This window comes from Bufo bufo, chromosome 1 (genome assembly GCF_905171765.1).
Source record: "Bufo bufo chromosome 1, aBufBuf1.1, whole genome shotgun sequence".
Taxonomy (NCBI): domain Eukaryota; kingdom Metazoa; phylum Chordata; class Amphibia; order Anura; family Bufonidae; genus Bufo; species Bufo bufo.
This window is the reverse complement of record NC_053389.1, coordinates 76701232-76717122: the sequence shown is the minus strand read 5'-3', so window position 1 is coordinate 76717122 and position 15891 is coordinate 76701232. Positions and strand designations below refer to the sequence as shown.

The 15891-nt window shown below is 45.1% G+C and overlaps 1 protein-coding gene across 3 annotated transcripts in view; it reads left to right on the top strand.

Moving 5' to 3' along the window:
• The window catches only part of DIXDC1 (DIX domain containing 1), a 123208-nt gene that overhangs the window by 39816 nt on the left and 67501 nt on the right, over positions 1 to 15891 (top strand). For all 3 annotated transcript variants that reach the window (XM_040426360.1, XM_040426367.1, XM_040426351.1), the window contains 2 exons: positions 6291 to 6420; positions 14413 to 14538. In XM_040426360.1, coding sequence (XP_040282294.1) covers positions 6291 to 6420; positions 14413 to 14538 — 256 coding nt within the window. The remainder of the gene's footprint in view (positions 1 to 6290; positions 6421 to 14412; positions 14539 to 15891) is intronic.

Genomic DNA, 15891 nt, shown 5'->3' with positions numbered 1-15891 from the left:
CCAGAGCTCTGACAATAATGGACCCCTAATAAAACAGGACCCTTAAGATCCTGTATACACAGAGGGTGGGCCCTCAGAATCATTTCCTCTGGTGGGCCCAAGTGACTTCAGTCCGACGCTACGCTTCTACTCGGGATGCCTTTCTATTAGCCAGGACAAGACAGTGGCCCTGGCAGACACGGCCCATTCATGTTCTATATGCACAGCGGTTTGGTTGATTGGATGCCATGTAATGCCACATTTTTCCTGCGGAAAGTCATCAGAGGTTTATGAAGCCAAAACAACTGATCACCACACCATCTTCGATATAAAAGTGGGTTGTCTTGAAGAAACAAAGTCTATATGTCCACCTATAAGGTAGAGAGAGATTACAAACACTTTTCACTGGTGGGATCAGATCCTGTCAGATCCATGAAATACCACCAAGGTCTGTGATGAGACTACAGTTTGAGGACCTGGCTGAGGTAAGTACCATGACTGATTCCATCTTCAGACATAGCATGCTTGGGGGATGTAAGTGACCATGCACTAGTCACTTTCCATGGCAGTCCCTGATATTTGCCATCATAGGCTGCTTCGTGATGTCTTCCTCGTGCAAGACGCTAATTATAAGTAATGACCTCTCTTTCTTAGCTGAGACCTCAATAGTCAACAAAACCCTAAACACCAGGAAATACAACTAAAGTCCTGTCCGAATGAAAGAAGAACACATTTAATGTGCCCACGTGGAGGGCTTGTGTTATGGTGGATGTGAGGTCTTTGCTTGGTTAGACCTCTTCTTCATATAATTGGCTTTGTCTGTTCTTTCTTTCTATGTCTTTGGAGCTCTGAGACGTTTGCCGATATCTTTTATCTTACTGTGGAAAAATATACAGAAAATATATAAAAAACACGCGTTGAACTTTGATTTTTAGTTATAAAGCTCTTTAGCGCTGCCCAATGCTTAGTCTTTCTGAATAGCTGATGCGTAGGAGTAGAAAACTATTGAATCTCCTGATTACCCCAAGTAAATGGTTAGATCTCATTGCTTCAACCTAATTGAGTTGCGTGGTTTGTTGGCTGAAACCGTGCCAATTTCCCATGGTAAGACACTGCGGGGAAGTTCTGAGTAGAGAATTTTCTTCAGTCATCAAGCAGTTCCCTTGGGAATTTCTAGCTTGTCCACAAGCACAAGGAAGACAAGGCATTGAATAGCATTTACTTGAATGATGCCATCTGAGGACAAGGGAATGTTCAGAACTGAGAAGGTCCATCATAAGATCCCTGAAGGTAAATTTGTAAAAACCTGCACAGATCATCAATATAGCGAGTTTCAAAACACAAACATTTCGGGGGACATTTACTAAGGCTGGCAATTTAGACGCCGGTCTTAGTCCCTGCCCCCTGGCGCTTGATGCACCTAAGTTACGTAGAGGCACCAGCCTCTACCTAACGTAGGCGCTTTACGTGCAACTTGCTTAAATCTAAGCCAGCTCCTTTGCTGGTGTAGATCGGAGTCATTTTCTACCCCACAAACAGCTGTAGAAAATGATAAATGAGACGGGCTGGCCGGCCAGCCCCCTTCCCCCACCTCGGAAAAGTGGGGTGAGCGGAGGAAAGTCGCAGATTCGGCCACAAATCCCCTTTGCGACCAAATCTGCGACAAAAGTACGGCAAAAAGCGGCGTACTTCCCCTAATAAATGACCCCCTTAGTGTATATTACCTAAGACGTGCAGCTTCTGGCTGCAGATATTTACATGGTCAATGATGGGAACCATGGTGCGAAAAATGAGATCCATCATATTTCATCTTCAAGATTGTTGAACATTTAAAGCGGCTCTGTCACCAGGATCACCCCTATTAATAAAGGCACAGAGCCTGGTAGGGGTGATCCTGCAGTTTAAAAGGGTACCTTTCTCCTCACTGTCGGCGCCACAGTTGTTGATAAAAATCGTACTTTTATTCCTTTTATCAACGACTGTGGCGCCAGCAGTGAGGAGAAAGGTACCCTTTTAGACTGCAGGATCACCCCTACCAGGCTCTGTGCCTTTATTAATAGGGGTGATCCTGGTGACAGAGTCTCTTTAAGGGCTTAAAGAGACTTTTTGAGATTTTGATATTGATGGCCTGTCCTCAGGATAGGTCATTAATATCTGATCGGTGCGGCTCCGAGACCGATCAGCTGTTTGAAGAGGTCACGGTTCTCCAGTGAGGCCTCCTCTTGATGGACTCTAAAACCAGGAGAGAGGTCACCCGCAGCCTTAGGAGAAACCAACCCTTCATTATTCCAGTAGTAACTATCGATGATCTGGAGCCTACACATGACCAGCACCATCTTCTCCCACTTGTCTTGAATTCTAATGGAAGTGGCTTCAAGGTGACAAGCTTCTGACACATAGACATCTTTGGCATCTTGAGGTGACCTCTCGTGAGTTCAGCGTCCCCAGTCTCTCCAAGACACCTACTGATAAGATACTGGGATACAGAGCGGTTACAGGTCGGCTTCCTGCTCGTATTGATTTTTCCTTCGCTTTATATGTTATCTTAAGTAATTGTCGTATGGCGGCTCAATATCTGAAACCGAGCCAAAGCCTGGAGAGCGTCCCCAGGAGACGAGAGGCCACAATGTCTGCAGTGTGACCGGCACAGATGAGCCATTCAGGAGCAGAGCCGCAGACCTTCTTCTCCCATGCAAAAGAGAGGCTCAGCTGTGGTGACGGCGGGGCCTGTTCGTCAGTGTCAGCATATGCCTGACGGCTGTGACCTCAGTCCTGCCGCGGCAGCCGGCATTTGCAAGTAAAATGTATTGCTACTTTGGGTAAGAAAACCTTTACCCTTGTGCTAATAGGGATGTACAGTGTTTACAGGTACTCTCATGGACATACAACATGGCAGACCAGAGCGAGTAATCCGGAGAGTAACAACTAGCATTACTGGCACTAAATGAAAGGGAATGTGTCACCAAAGTTTTTTTTCTGCCAGTTCAAAGCACATAGCGACACATCTCCTTTTTTTCTAATCACTTTATTTTTTTTCTGATTACAGATGTTTTTATTCCATTTCCTGAACATGATTATGGGGGCGGCCATCTTGCCTGAGCTGTTATTAAAGGGGTTGTGTCCCTTCAGCAAATAACATTTATTATGTAGAGGAAGTAAATACAAAGCACTTACTAATGTATTGTGATTATCCATATTGCCTCCTTTGCTGGCTGGATTCATTTTTCCATCACCTTATACAGCGCTCATTTCCATGGTTACGACCACCCTGCAATCCATCCGTGGTGGTCGTGCTTGCACACTATAGGAAAAAGCGACGGCCTCTCTGATGGCCGGTACAATGGGAGCTCACGTAGGCTAGTGTTTTCTCCTGTAGTGTGCAAGCACGGCCACCCCTGATGGATTTCAGGGTGGTCGTAACCATGGAAACAAGCGGTGTGTGATGGAAAAATGAATCCAGCCAGCAAAAGTATTAATATGATAATAACAATACATTAGTAAGTGCCTTGTATTAACTTTCTCTACATGATAAGTGCTATTTGCTGAAGTGAGACAACCCCTTTAACAGCATTTAGAAAGCAGTAAGGAAATTGCTTTACGGCAGCCCCATGGGCCATAGACACAAGGGGGCCACATTGACTTGTATGGGAGAGTTTAGTAGGCCTGCTCTGTGACCTGTGCAGAGGTCATTGTACAAGGAAAGAACAGATAAGATCTGCCAATTGCCAATTGTGAATGGTGGATCCTGTGTTAACTATATACAAAGGTGATATCATTACAGGCAGGATTAGAATGACACATAAGCAGATAACTGCAGTAAAGTGATCTGTACAGACAAAGAGGTGGCGCTTATTATTAGGCATAGTTAGCACATCACAAGGCTATGCCGTCACTTACTCATCATGGGGTTCTGACTCCCCCCAAAGACACTGATGTTACAACACAGCTCCATTCACTTGGGTCCCAAAAGTCAGATCCATCACTGACCAAAAAGTGATTAGAATATCATAGAAGGAGACTGCCCCTTTAAAGTGGACCTCTCACTTCTCCTGACATGTCTGTTTAGGAACTAATTGCATTCCCCATGTAATTATTCTGAGGCGTCTGTTCTTATGACTCCATGCTGTGCCATTCCTCTGCTATTCCTTTTAGGAGTTTATAAATGAATTGCCAGCAGTCTGCAGTAAAAGTCCAGATGGGTGTTACCAGTTGGGTTTGTGTACTGATTGGATAGTGTCAGACTGTGCAGGGACACACCCCAACCGATAACACCCATCTGGACCATTATGCTGGCAATTCAGTCATAAACTTCTAGAGGGAATAACAGAGGAGCGGCACAATATAGGATAATATGAAAAGATGCTCCACCATTGTTATTCCCCGCTCCTATCTCCAGAACAGGGTCCCCAAAGTGAAGGAGAGCGCACTGCTTATGAGTGGCGTACTCACCTTTCACTGCTATGATTGGCTGCTCTCCCATTACTTTGGGGGGGGGGGGGGGGGGGGGCCCAGTCTAGAGATACAAGAGGGTCCTAGCCTTATTTAATCAATGTCTGACATTGGAATACCCCTTTCAGTTGGTTTCACAAACAGCATTTTGCAGAAAAAAAAACCTTTTCCATGGTTTTTTATTTTTTTAGCTGAAAACGCTGCACTTAGATTTCACTTTAGAATATAATCCGCTCGGATTTTTTTCCAGGCTGTTTTCCATTGGCTTTTCTATAGGAAGTTAAAAATAAAAACAGGAAAAACAAGCGTGCAAAATGCCACTAAATAAAAAAAAATCCACTGCAAACACCATCAGAAAGGCTGTTAAAAAAGCAAAAAATCTGCAGAAAACACTGTGTGACGGTGCCTTTATAGAGAATTACAGATGTGACACAATAGACGACAGACTCGCCTCTGCTGCATCTGTAGAATAATGCCCGGTATTTTATATCCCAGTGAGCAGCGGACGCATTGTAGTAGTAGGACAGTAGGTTTACCATCCATTCTCTGGTCATGTTCCTCTATTACACCTACAGACCGCTGGTGGTATGTGTGACCAGTGCGGCAGCGTGTACTGTATGTACAATGGATCTTTTCTGCCTTGTCTTCAGTTTCCTGTTATTCTGTGAAAGGTTCATTGTCATGTGGACATCCGGCTGACTCAGCATCTGCGATTATACCGCTATACAGTGCACCCGACCCGGGATTTACCAGAACAATCACTGATCCGTGACCTCAGTGCATGTGGTGATTCCCATCACAGGAACTAGATAAGCTATAGGAACCTAATGGCTCAGGCAACCTTCGAGACTTGGTTAATAAGGGTCCATTCACACGTTCGGATCCGCAAAACACGGACACTATCAATGTGCATTCCCATTTTTCGGACCGCACATCACCAGCACTCTCATAGAAAATGCCTTTTCTTGTCCGCAATTGTGGACAAGAATAGAACATGTTCTATTTTTTGGCGGAACGGAAGTGCGAATGCGGACAGCACATTCCGGCCCCATTGAAAATGAATGGGTCCGCACCTGTTCTGCAAAATTGCGGAATGGATGCGGACCCATTTTGCGGACGTGTGAATGGACCCTTAGAATCGCACAACTGATGAGGGCTTATGAATGAAGGCTCTTCTAGGTACCTATAAGGCTCCATTCACACGTCCGCAATTGTGGTCCGCATCCGTTCCGTAATACACTACGGATGTGTGAATGGACCCTTAGGCCTCTGTCACACGACCGTTTTTTTTTTCCGTTTGCGGAACCCTTCATTTCAATGGTTCTACAAAAAAAACTAACGGAATGTACTCCATATGCATTTCATTTCCGTATTTCCGTTCCGTTGAAAGATAGAACGTGTCCTATTATTGCCCGCAAATCACGTTCCATGGCACTATTCAAGTCAATGGGTCCGCAAAAAAAAAGGAACACATACGGAATGCATCCATATGTCTTCTGTATCCGTTCCATTTTTGCGGAACCATGCATTGAAAATGTTATGCCCAGCCCAATTTTTTCTATGTAATTACTGTATACTGTATATGCCGTACGGAAAAACGGAACAGAAACACAACGTAAACAAAAAACGGAACAACGGATCCGTGAAAAACGGACCGCAAAATACTGAAAAAGCCATATGGCCTAACTCTTACAATTGGGGTCGTGACCGGTATCTGTCACATTGACTGGATTGTTTCTGTTGTGCATTTCTATGGCTCCTATCTACGATGCCCACCATGGACGGTATTATACTACACACGTTCTATGTTTCTATGTCACATTTGTTAATATGTTTATTCTGCATATCTGATTATATTACAGCAGCAGCTGCAGGCTTACGTCGCCTGGGTGAACTCCCAGCTGAAGAAGAAAGCAGGGGTTAATGCCGTCCAGGACCTGCGGCTGGACCTGCGGGATGGGGTGGTCCTGGCTCATCTGATAGAAATAGTCGGTGAGTATCAAGTACTAGGTGGATCTTACTGAATTCACATTTCGGAGTCTTCCTTATACAGGGAGTGCAGAATTATTAGGCAAGTTGTATTTTTGAGGATTAATTTTATTATTGAACAACAACCATGTTCTCAATGAACCCAAAAAACTCATTAATATCAAAGCTGAATATTTTTGGAAGTAGTTTTTAGTTTGTTTTTAGTTTTAGCTATTTTAGGGGGATATCTGTGTGTGCAGGTGACTATTACTGTGCATAATTATTAGGCAACTTAACAAAAAACAAATATATACCCATTTCAATTATTTATTTTTACCAGTGAAACCAATATAACATCTCAACATTCACAAATATACATTTCTGACATTCAAAAAAATAAAAAAATAAAAATCAGTGACCAATATAGCCACCTTTCTTTGCAAGGACTCTCAAAAGCCTGCCATCCATGGATTCTGTCAGTGTTTTGAGCTGTTCACCATCAACATTGCGTGCAGCAGCAACCACAGCCTCCCAGACACTGTTCAGAGAGGTGTACTGTTTTCCCTCCTTGTAAATCTCACATTTGATGATGGACCACAGGTTCTTAATGGGGTTCAGATCAGGTGAACAAGGAGGCCATGTCATTAGATTTTCTTCTTTTATACCCTTTCTTGCCAGCCACGCTGTGGAGTATTTGGACGCGTGTGATGGAGCATTGTCCTGCATGAAAATCATGTTTTTCTTGAAGGATGCAGACTTCTTCCTGTACCACTGCTTGAAGAAGGTGTCTTCCAGAAACTGGCAGTAGGACTGGGAGTTGAGCTTGACTCCATCCTCAACCCGAAAATGCCCCACAAGCTCATCTTTGATGATACCAGCCCAAACCAGTACTCCACCTCCACCTTGCTGGCGTCTGAGTCGGACTGGAGCTCTCTGCCCTTTACCAATCCAGCCACGGGCCCATCCATCTGGCCCATCAAGACTCACTCTCATTTTATCAGTCCATAAAACCTTAGAAAAATCAGTCTTGAGATATTTCTTGGCCCAGTCTTGACGTTTCAGCTTGTGTGTCTTGTTCAGTGGTGGTCGTCTTTCAGCCTTTCTTACCTTGGCCATGTCTCTGAGTATTGCACACCTTGTGCTTTTGGGCACTCCAGTGATGTTGCAGCTCTGAAATATGGCCAAACTGGTGGCAAGTGGCATCTTGGCAGCTGCACGCTTGACTTTTCTCAGTTCATGGGCAGTTATTTTGCGCCTTGGTTTTTCCACACGCTTCTTGCGACCCTGTTGACTATTTTGAATGAAATGCTTGATTGTTCGATGATCACGCTTCAGAAGCTTTGCAATTTTAAGAGTGCTGCATCCCTCTGCAAGATATCTCACTATTTTTGACTTTTCTGTGCCTGTCAAGTCCTTCTTTTGACCCATTTTGCCAAAGGAAAGGAAGTTGCCTAATAATTATGCACACCTGATATAGGGTGTTGATGTCATTAGACCACACCCCTTCTCATTACAGAGATGCACATCACCTAATATGCTTAATTGGTAGTAGGCTTTCGAGCCTATACAGCTTGCAGTAAGACAACATGCATAAAGAGGATGATGTGGTCAAAATACTCATTTGCCTAATAATTCTGCACGCAGTGTATATTATTATACGGGGGTAATCCGGCTCTTTGGTATTACATTTGGGAGCATTATGGGGGTCAATTGCTATCCAGAAATACTCCTATATTAGGCGCATTTCTGGCTCAGATTGCGGCGTAAAGGTTATTTGCGCTGCAATCTGCGACTTTTTCCCGCTCACGCCAGGCCGTGGCATAGACGGGGAAGGGCCGGCAGGCCTGTCTCATTCATCATTTTCTACGCCTGTTTGAAAATTGTCTAAATGTAAGCCAGCAAGGAAGCTGTCTTACATTTAGACCGGCGGTGGATGCGCCAAAGTTATGTAGAGGTCGGCTGCCAGCGCAGGGGATTATTAAAGGGAGTCTGTCACCTCCATATGGCCATATACAGTGCTTACATTGCCCTATCGCACACCTATACATGAATGTAATGGTACCTTTGTCTTTAGACTTGCAGAAGCTGGAAAAACGAACTTTGATTGATATGCAAATGAGCACTCGCAAGGGCCCAGGGGCGGCGTTCACCGTGCTGGTGCCCAGGCTGCCCTGCCTTTTTTCATTGTTCCTCTGCCTATGCCCGCCCTCCTATTCCCTTGCGTCATCCTTCGGTCCGGCCGAGATCTCGCGACTGTGCACTGCCTCGCCGGGCCATTGTGGGCACGACATCGCTCTAACTACTGCGCATGCGCCGGCGAACGTCGCGAAACCAGCGGCAATGTGGCATTTGCCGGCGCATGCGTAGTAGTTAAAGCGATGCTGTGCCCACAATGGCCCGGCGAGGCAGTGCACAGGAGCGGAATCTCGGCCGGACCTTAGGATGACGCAAGGTAATAGAAGGGCGGGCATAGGCAGAGGCCGGGCGGGGAAACAATGAAAAAAGGCAGAACAGCCTGGGCACCAACACGGTGAACGCCGCCCCTGGGCCCTTGCGAGTGCTCATTTACATATCAATCGGAATGTGTTTCTCCAGCTTTTGCAAGTCTAAAGACAAAGGTACCATTACATTCATGTATAGGTGTGCGATAGGGCAATGTAAGCACTGTATATGGCCATATGGAGGTGACAGACTCCCTTTAATAAATTACCCCTATATTTTTAGATTATTTGTCACATGATTGTTCATTTTTATTATAACTAGGAATGAGCAAATCGACCTTAATTCGCATAATACTTCGTTTGAATACTGTACAGTATTAGAATGTATTGGCTCCTATGAGCCGAAGTTAGTTGTAATATATGACCAAGTGTAAAATAAATATGTATTAAAAAAATATCAAACTGATTTGGTAATTCTCTCCAAATGTAGTGTATGCGTTATTTGGTGTAAAGAAAACCAGGAGGACTCATCACCAGGATTCAACAATGAATAATGAGATTTATTTTCGGTCTTCATAAAAGTTGATTACTTACAGAAATAGTTTAGGAAAAGTCTTAGTCTATTGTCCATGCTTGAATATGATCCTTGTTGAAGGTCAGGAATCCTCTTCTCAAGGCTCCACGTGTCTTCATCTTCTTCACAGAGTGTGAGAGTGAGAAGACCACCCCCTTGTCTGTCCCTGTCAATCATTTATTCCATAGATACAGGCGTATCTTACTAATGTATGGGCTTATACATTGTCATATATGGTAGACTTCAAATATAGGTCCTCATACAGACATCCCATCGTCCTTGTGTATCACTATAGATGGTGTCCGTGTGCAGTGTAATACATCCTTTATATTAAATACCAATTATTATTATTATATCACATATTATTTAACATTATTACTTCGCGAGACTTTGCATAATAACTTCATAAATTAATTTCTACTGTAAAAAAAACATTTCCCGAACTCGGGTTCTGTTCCAATGTACCATCGTAGCCAATACATTCTAATACTGTACTGAGCGCTCGCTCCGTACAGTATTATGTGAATCATCCGAAGTCGATTCGCTCATCCCTAATTATAACCTCATATATTACACCACTTGTCTAATGTAGTTAGTATAGAATGAAGGGAGGCGTAGATAATAATCAGGCGGCACTGCATACACTGATCACGCCGTATTTAGACCGAACCAGATGCAGTGAGAAACACTTCTCAACGTGGTGCTCAGCAGAAAATACTTTGTAGTAGAAAAATGGCAACTTGAAGAGAGGAATAGAAATAAAGTTGCGGCACTCACCGAAATGTATCAAAGGTGTCTTTTATTGTGGCTTCCTCAACAGGTAGCAGAAAGGATCCGGGGCGGACACATAGTTGCAAGCAGCGACGGCCGTTTCGCGCGCAAAGACGCGCTTCCTCAGGCCACTGATTACGTCATTGCGCATACGTGCGCTTTATACGAAGTGGGTAGGGGGACGGCCGACGCCGTCAGCAAGTATCTCACTCCCACGGATGTGACGTGGTAAAAATACATGCAAAACAACAGGTAAGATTTCAATCCAATGGTTAATTGAGCCAAAGACAAATAAATAAAGAAAACATACAGAGGAAGGACGAGTATTACAGTGTACATATAAGGCAAGCGGCAAAATCACATCTCTGTATCGGGATTAAGATGGAACGGCTGGCCTGGGCTACGGTAGTAAATTGGAATTCCTTGATATGGACCAAGGTCCACGATATATATATAAGGCCTAATCAAATAGGCAAAATGTATTTATAAAAAAGGGGCAGAGGGAAAGGATCTGCTTCTACATGGGAAAGACAAGTCGCAAAAAATCCCTCCAAACATGAGCGCATGGAGTCTCACAAAAATACAGACATGTCATTTCTATCATTCATTCCTACCGCATGCATGGCCTCCGTGCGCATAATCCACCTTGTCTCCCTCTGCAGGAGCAGGCGATGCCGGTCACCACCCCGAGGGATGGGGCGGACATGTTCTATGCCCGCAAAGGAGAGGCAACGTGGATACGCGCCGTGGGCCGTGCGGACATGTTCAATGAGGCGTGGACTGCCTCTGCCTGATCGAATAGAACCAATGTGTTCGCGAATGCGCTCAAAGAGGGGGCGAATTGTCTTTCCAATGTAGAAGCGTCTACAGGGACAGAAAACCACATATACCACATAGGACGTACGGCAATTAATGAAGTCCCGTACTGTGTGTGATACACTGCCTATTTGTAGATGCCTAGAGCAGACATTAAGTGCGCAGAAGGAACAATGGCCACATCTAAAATTGGTTGAAAAAACCGACGGGCAATTTTAGATGTGGCCATTGTTCCTTCTGCGCACTTAATGTCTGCTCTAGGCATCTACAAATAGGCAGTGTATCACACACAGTACGGGACTTCATTAATTGCCGTACGTCCTATGTGGTATATGTGGTTTTCTGTCCCTGTAGACGCTTCTACATTGGAAAGACAATTCGCCCCCTCTTTGAGCGCATTCGCGAACACATTGGTTCTATTCGATCAGGCAGAGGCAGTCCACGCCTCATTGAACATGTCCGCACGGCCCACGGCGCGTATCCACGTTGCCTCTCCTTTGCGGGCATAGAACATGTCCGCCCCATCCCTCGGGGTGGTGACCGGCATCGCCTGCTCCTACAGAGGGAGACAAGGTGGATTATGCGCACGGAGGCCATGCATGCGGTAGGAATGAATGATAGAAATGACATGTCTGTATTTTTGTGAAACTGCATGCGCTCATGTTTGGAGGGATTTTTTGCGACTTGTCTTTCCCATGTAGAAGCAGATCCTTTCCCTCTGCCCCTTTTTTATAAATACATTTTGCCTATTTGATTAGGCCTTATATATATATCGTGGACCTTGGTCCATATCAAGGAATTCCAATTTACTACCGTAGCCCAGGCCAGCCATTCCATCTTAATCCCGATACAGAGATGTGATTTTGCCGCTTGCCTTATATGTACACTGTAATACTCGTCCTTCCTCTGTATGTTTTCTTTATTTATTTGTCTTTGGCTCAATTAACCATTGGATTGAAATCTTACCTGTTGTTTTGCATGTATTTTTACCACGTCACATCCGTGGGAGTGAGATACTTGCTGACGGCGTCGGCCGTCCCCCTACCCACTTCGTATAAAGCGCACGTATGCGCAATGACGTAATCAGTGGCCTGAGGAAGCGCGTCTTTGCGCGCGAAACGGCCGTCGCTGCTTGCAACTATGTGTCCGCCCCGGATCCTTTCTGCTACCTGTTGAGGAAGCCACAATAAAAGACACCTTTGATACATTTCGGTGAGTGCCGCAACTTTATTTCTATTCCTCTCTTCAAGTTGCTAATGTAGTTAGTGTTCTATTGTACAGCATTTTAACCCCTTCCAGACCCTGGAATTTTCTATTTTTGCATTTTTCGTTTTTTACTCCCAGTCTTCTCGGAGCCATAACTTTTTTTTATTTCTGTTCGCATAGCCGTATGAGGGCTTGTTTTTTTTCCGGACAAGTTGCACTTTCTATTTAAAACTTTCCATTTAATATTGCGTAGGATGTAGTGGGAAGCTGAAAAAAAAATCTAAATGGGCTGAAACTGGTCAAAAAGCCAATTTCACCGTAATGTTATGTGTTTTTTTTTTGTTTTTTTTTACAATGGTTCCCTATGCAGTAAAACTGGCCTGTTCTCTTCATTCCCTGGGTCAGTATGATTACACAGATACCACATTTATATAGTTTTTCTTGTGTTTTAATATTTAGAAAAAATAAATCTTGGGAAGAAAATTACTTGCGGGAGAGAAGGATCAGGCGAAATGAGTATTTTCGCTCAATCATTTTGTTCTCCCTGGAGATGAGCCATGGACAGAAGTGTCTACATTGGATTAAATTACATGTTACCCTAGAGAAGACAGCTCGGCTAAGGGAGAGGAATAAGTCCATATCAAAGTGCTCTTTGTTCTCCCATGAAAACCTATGATTGGGCATGATGAAATACAGCATGCCTGATGCTCCCCCCCCCCCCCTAACATTTGCCATCAAGGAGTTAGGAGGCCCCTATATATGTTAGATGGTTGGCCAGTTTCATCTAAGTTGGTCCGGCCTGGAGGCCAACAGCCCCTATCGTCCAAACATGAAAAAGTCTGCCGTCCCGCTGCTCTCCGTTCCTGACCGCGTCCAGTCCCCACGGGACCAGTAAGCAGCATGGTTCTGCGACCACTGTGACCAATTACAGGCCTCAGCATTATATTGGCTTGAATGATACTTCACAGCTGTGACGTAACATACAATGCGATGTGACCTCTGAGGCCCATGATTGAGCACAGTGGTCATGGGAGCAGAGGCAGGCCTCCTATTTTATGTTCAGGGACACACGTCTGACCAATGGGGGTTTTTGGCTCCAAGGACCGACAACTCCTTTAAAGTGGAGCCAACAACCCCCATTGTCCTTACACTTCGCTGTCTGCGGTTCTGCCATGCCCCATGCCTGGCCACTTCCTGGTCCTGCTGAGGCTGGAAGTTGACGGCTCCTAGGCCAGACAACCCCTTCAACGCTTGCTTACACGAATCATTATTGTAGGATAAACTTGTCTTTGGACTATGTATTTTCAGTGCGCTAATCATTAATTAATAAAATCAAGGATATGATGATCTTTAAATGGAGGGGAGCAATATAAGAAGTTATACTTAACTGATTCCAAGTCCTCCGCTGCCACTCTGACCCTCTCTGCTGCAGCAGCCATGACGTCCTATCATGGGCCTCAGCAGTATACAGCAGAAGATTGCTGAGGCCAGGGACTGGCTGCAGTGGTCACATGCTGTGTCGGGCATGTCACCGCTGCAGTCATGGAAACAAAGACTGCTTGGTAGGATTGGAGCGGTAGGGCTGGAGCAGAGGGGATGAAACCAGGGGGTATATGTTATCTTACTGTTTTAACGCCTTCCCTGCCCTTTTACCTATTTTGTTCAACCTGGACAACCATTTTAATAACTATAGAATCATGAAAATTAAAAATAAAACTGTCAGAAAACTAAACTGCTTTCTAATGTTGGATCTATTGCATTTTCTGAGGAGACCTCATTTTGAATATGGGGTCACAAGGTATTGGGATTGACATTAAAGATGTTCTCCAGTTTAGAAGCCCCACTTTTAAACACCCTGTTAGGGATTTCTTTGTTAATAGAGGAGGGGGGTCCACTGTTCGGGGCCCTCATCTCTTGGTTAGTATAGAGAGCAGTTACAAAAAGAGCTCTGGAGGACGTTACACTGCTAAACCACACTTACAAGGTGTAATGCCTGATCTCCCCTGTGGGGGCTCTGCAGGAGAATTGAAGACTTGCAGCCAAGTTTCCCCACAGATAACTGATTACTGGGGCTCCAGTAGGGGGACACTTTGTGATCTGCTTATTGTCAAGGGTTTGTCCATTGTGGACATCCAGTGTAGAGGTCATCATTTGGACAGAACGGATATTTTGGGTACATGTAATAATCATTGTTCTCCTCCTCTGCAGCCGGTGAGAAGCTGAATGGGATTCACTGGGATCCAAGCGGCACGCAAGAAATGAAGGACAACGTAGAAAGAGTTTTGCAGTTTGTGGCATCCAAAAAGATCCGAATGCATCAGACATCAGCCAAAGGTGACTATTACTGAGGACCTGTACACCCCAGAGTCCATCTATGTACTGTACGCTGCACATTGCACTTTGAAGATTTGAAAAAACTTTTGATATGTCATAGTGACAGACCAAAGGTTTTGATCGGTGGGGGTCTGAGTGCTGGGACCCCCACTAATCGCCAGAACTAGGAAAGAGAAGGGCTCACGTAGTACTCTCCTTGCTGCAGTAAGGAGAGAGAGTGCACTATGTGGGAGCTTCTCTCTTCGGTTCTAGCGATCTGTGGGGGTCTCAGCGCTTAGACCCCTACCAATCAAAACCTTTGATATGTCTAATGATCCACCAATCAGCCTTTTTGAGAAAGCCCCAGTCCTGCAGTGAGCCCCACGGCCTTCTCGCTGCGTACCCAAGGCCAGTGACTTCACGACCATCGGTCACGTGGCCTCAGGATAGGTAAACAGTTACAACCCCTTTAAGCCTGTGTCGGTAACCCCCATAGCCTGTAATGGAAAGAGTTATACACATGTGCAGCCTGCTCTCCTCCACATCTACTCCGCAAAAGGTGGGGAACCCAGGTAGACCTCCACACATGTACCTCCTCACAGTGTGGCACATTTACTAAGGGACTTCAGACACTTTTAGATTTAAAAAGTGTTGCAAGTCTCCTTTTCTGTCCAGTTTTGCGCTGTCTTTGCCAGTTGGGTGTGACAGACATTCCTTACATTTGGACCTGGAAACTACAGGCGCACGGACTGCCACAGATGCGTCTAATTTATGACGGGGCGCGCGCCTCCTCATAAATTAGACAAATCTTACGGCAGAGGAGAGAACTAGGGCCGGCGTAAAAAGCCGGTCTTGGTAAATGTCCCCCAATGTGTGTGCCATTCTCATGAGAGATAACCATAGACCAGGGATGGCCAACCTGAGGCTCTCCAGCTGTTGCAAAACTACAACTCCCAGCATGCCCACACTGCCTACAGCAGGTGGGAGTTGTAGTTTTACAACAGCTGGAGAGCCGCAGGTTGGCCATCCTTGCCATAAACCATACCTACTTTCACTAAACATTGGGCCGTTTTCCACAATATTTGAAAATTTTGGTAAATGAAGTGAAAGAACTGACATTTTTGTGCAATTTTTGCCACAGTTTACACTAAAGACTGGCAAACATAACTGTGCATCATAGGTCTAATGGGAGTGTATGGAGGGAGCTCAGGAGCGCACACACCCAATTGATACCCTCCTACAGTGGCCAGGATCAGGGAGAACCCCAGTCCCAGCTGTTTAACCCCTCAGATACCATGGTCAGCCACATGTCTTGGCACCTGGAGGCCTAGTGAAGGCGCCATCTGCCATATTAGGACCCCTTTTCTTCTCACC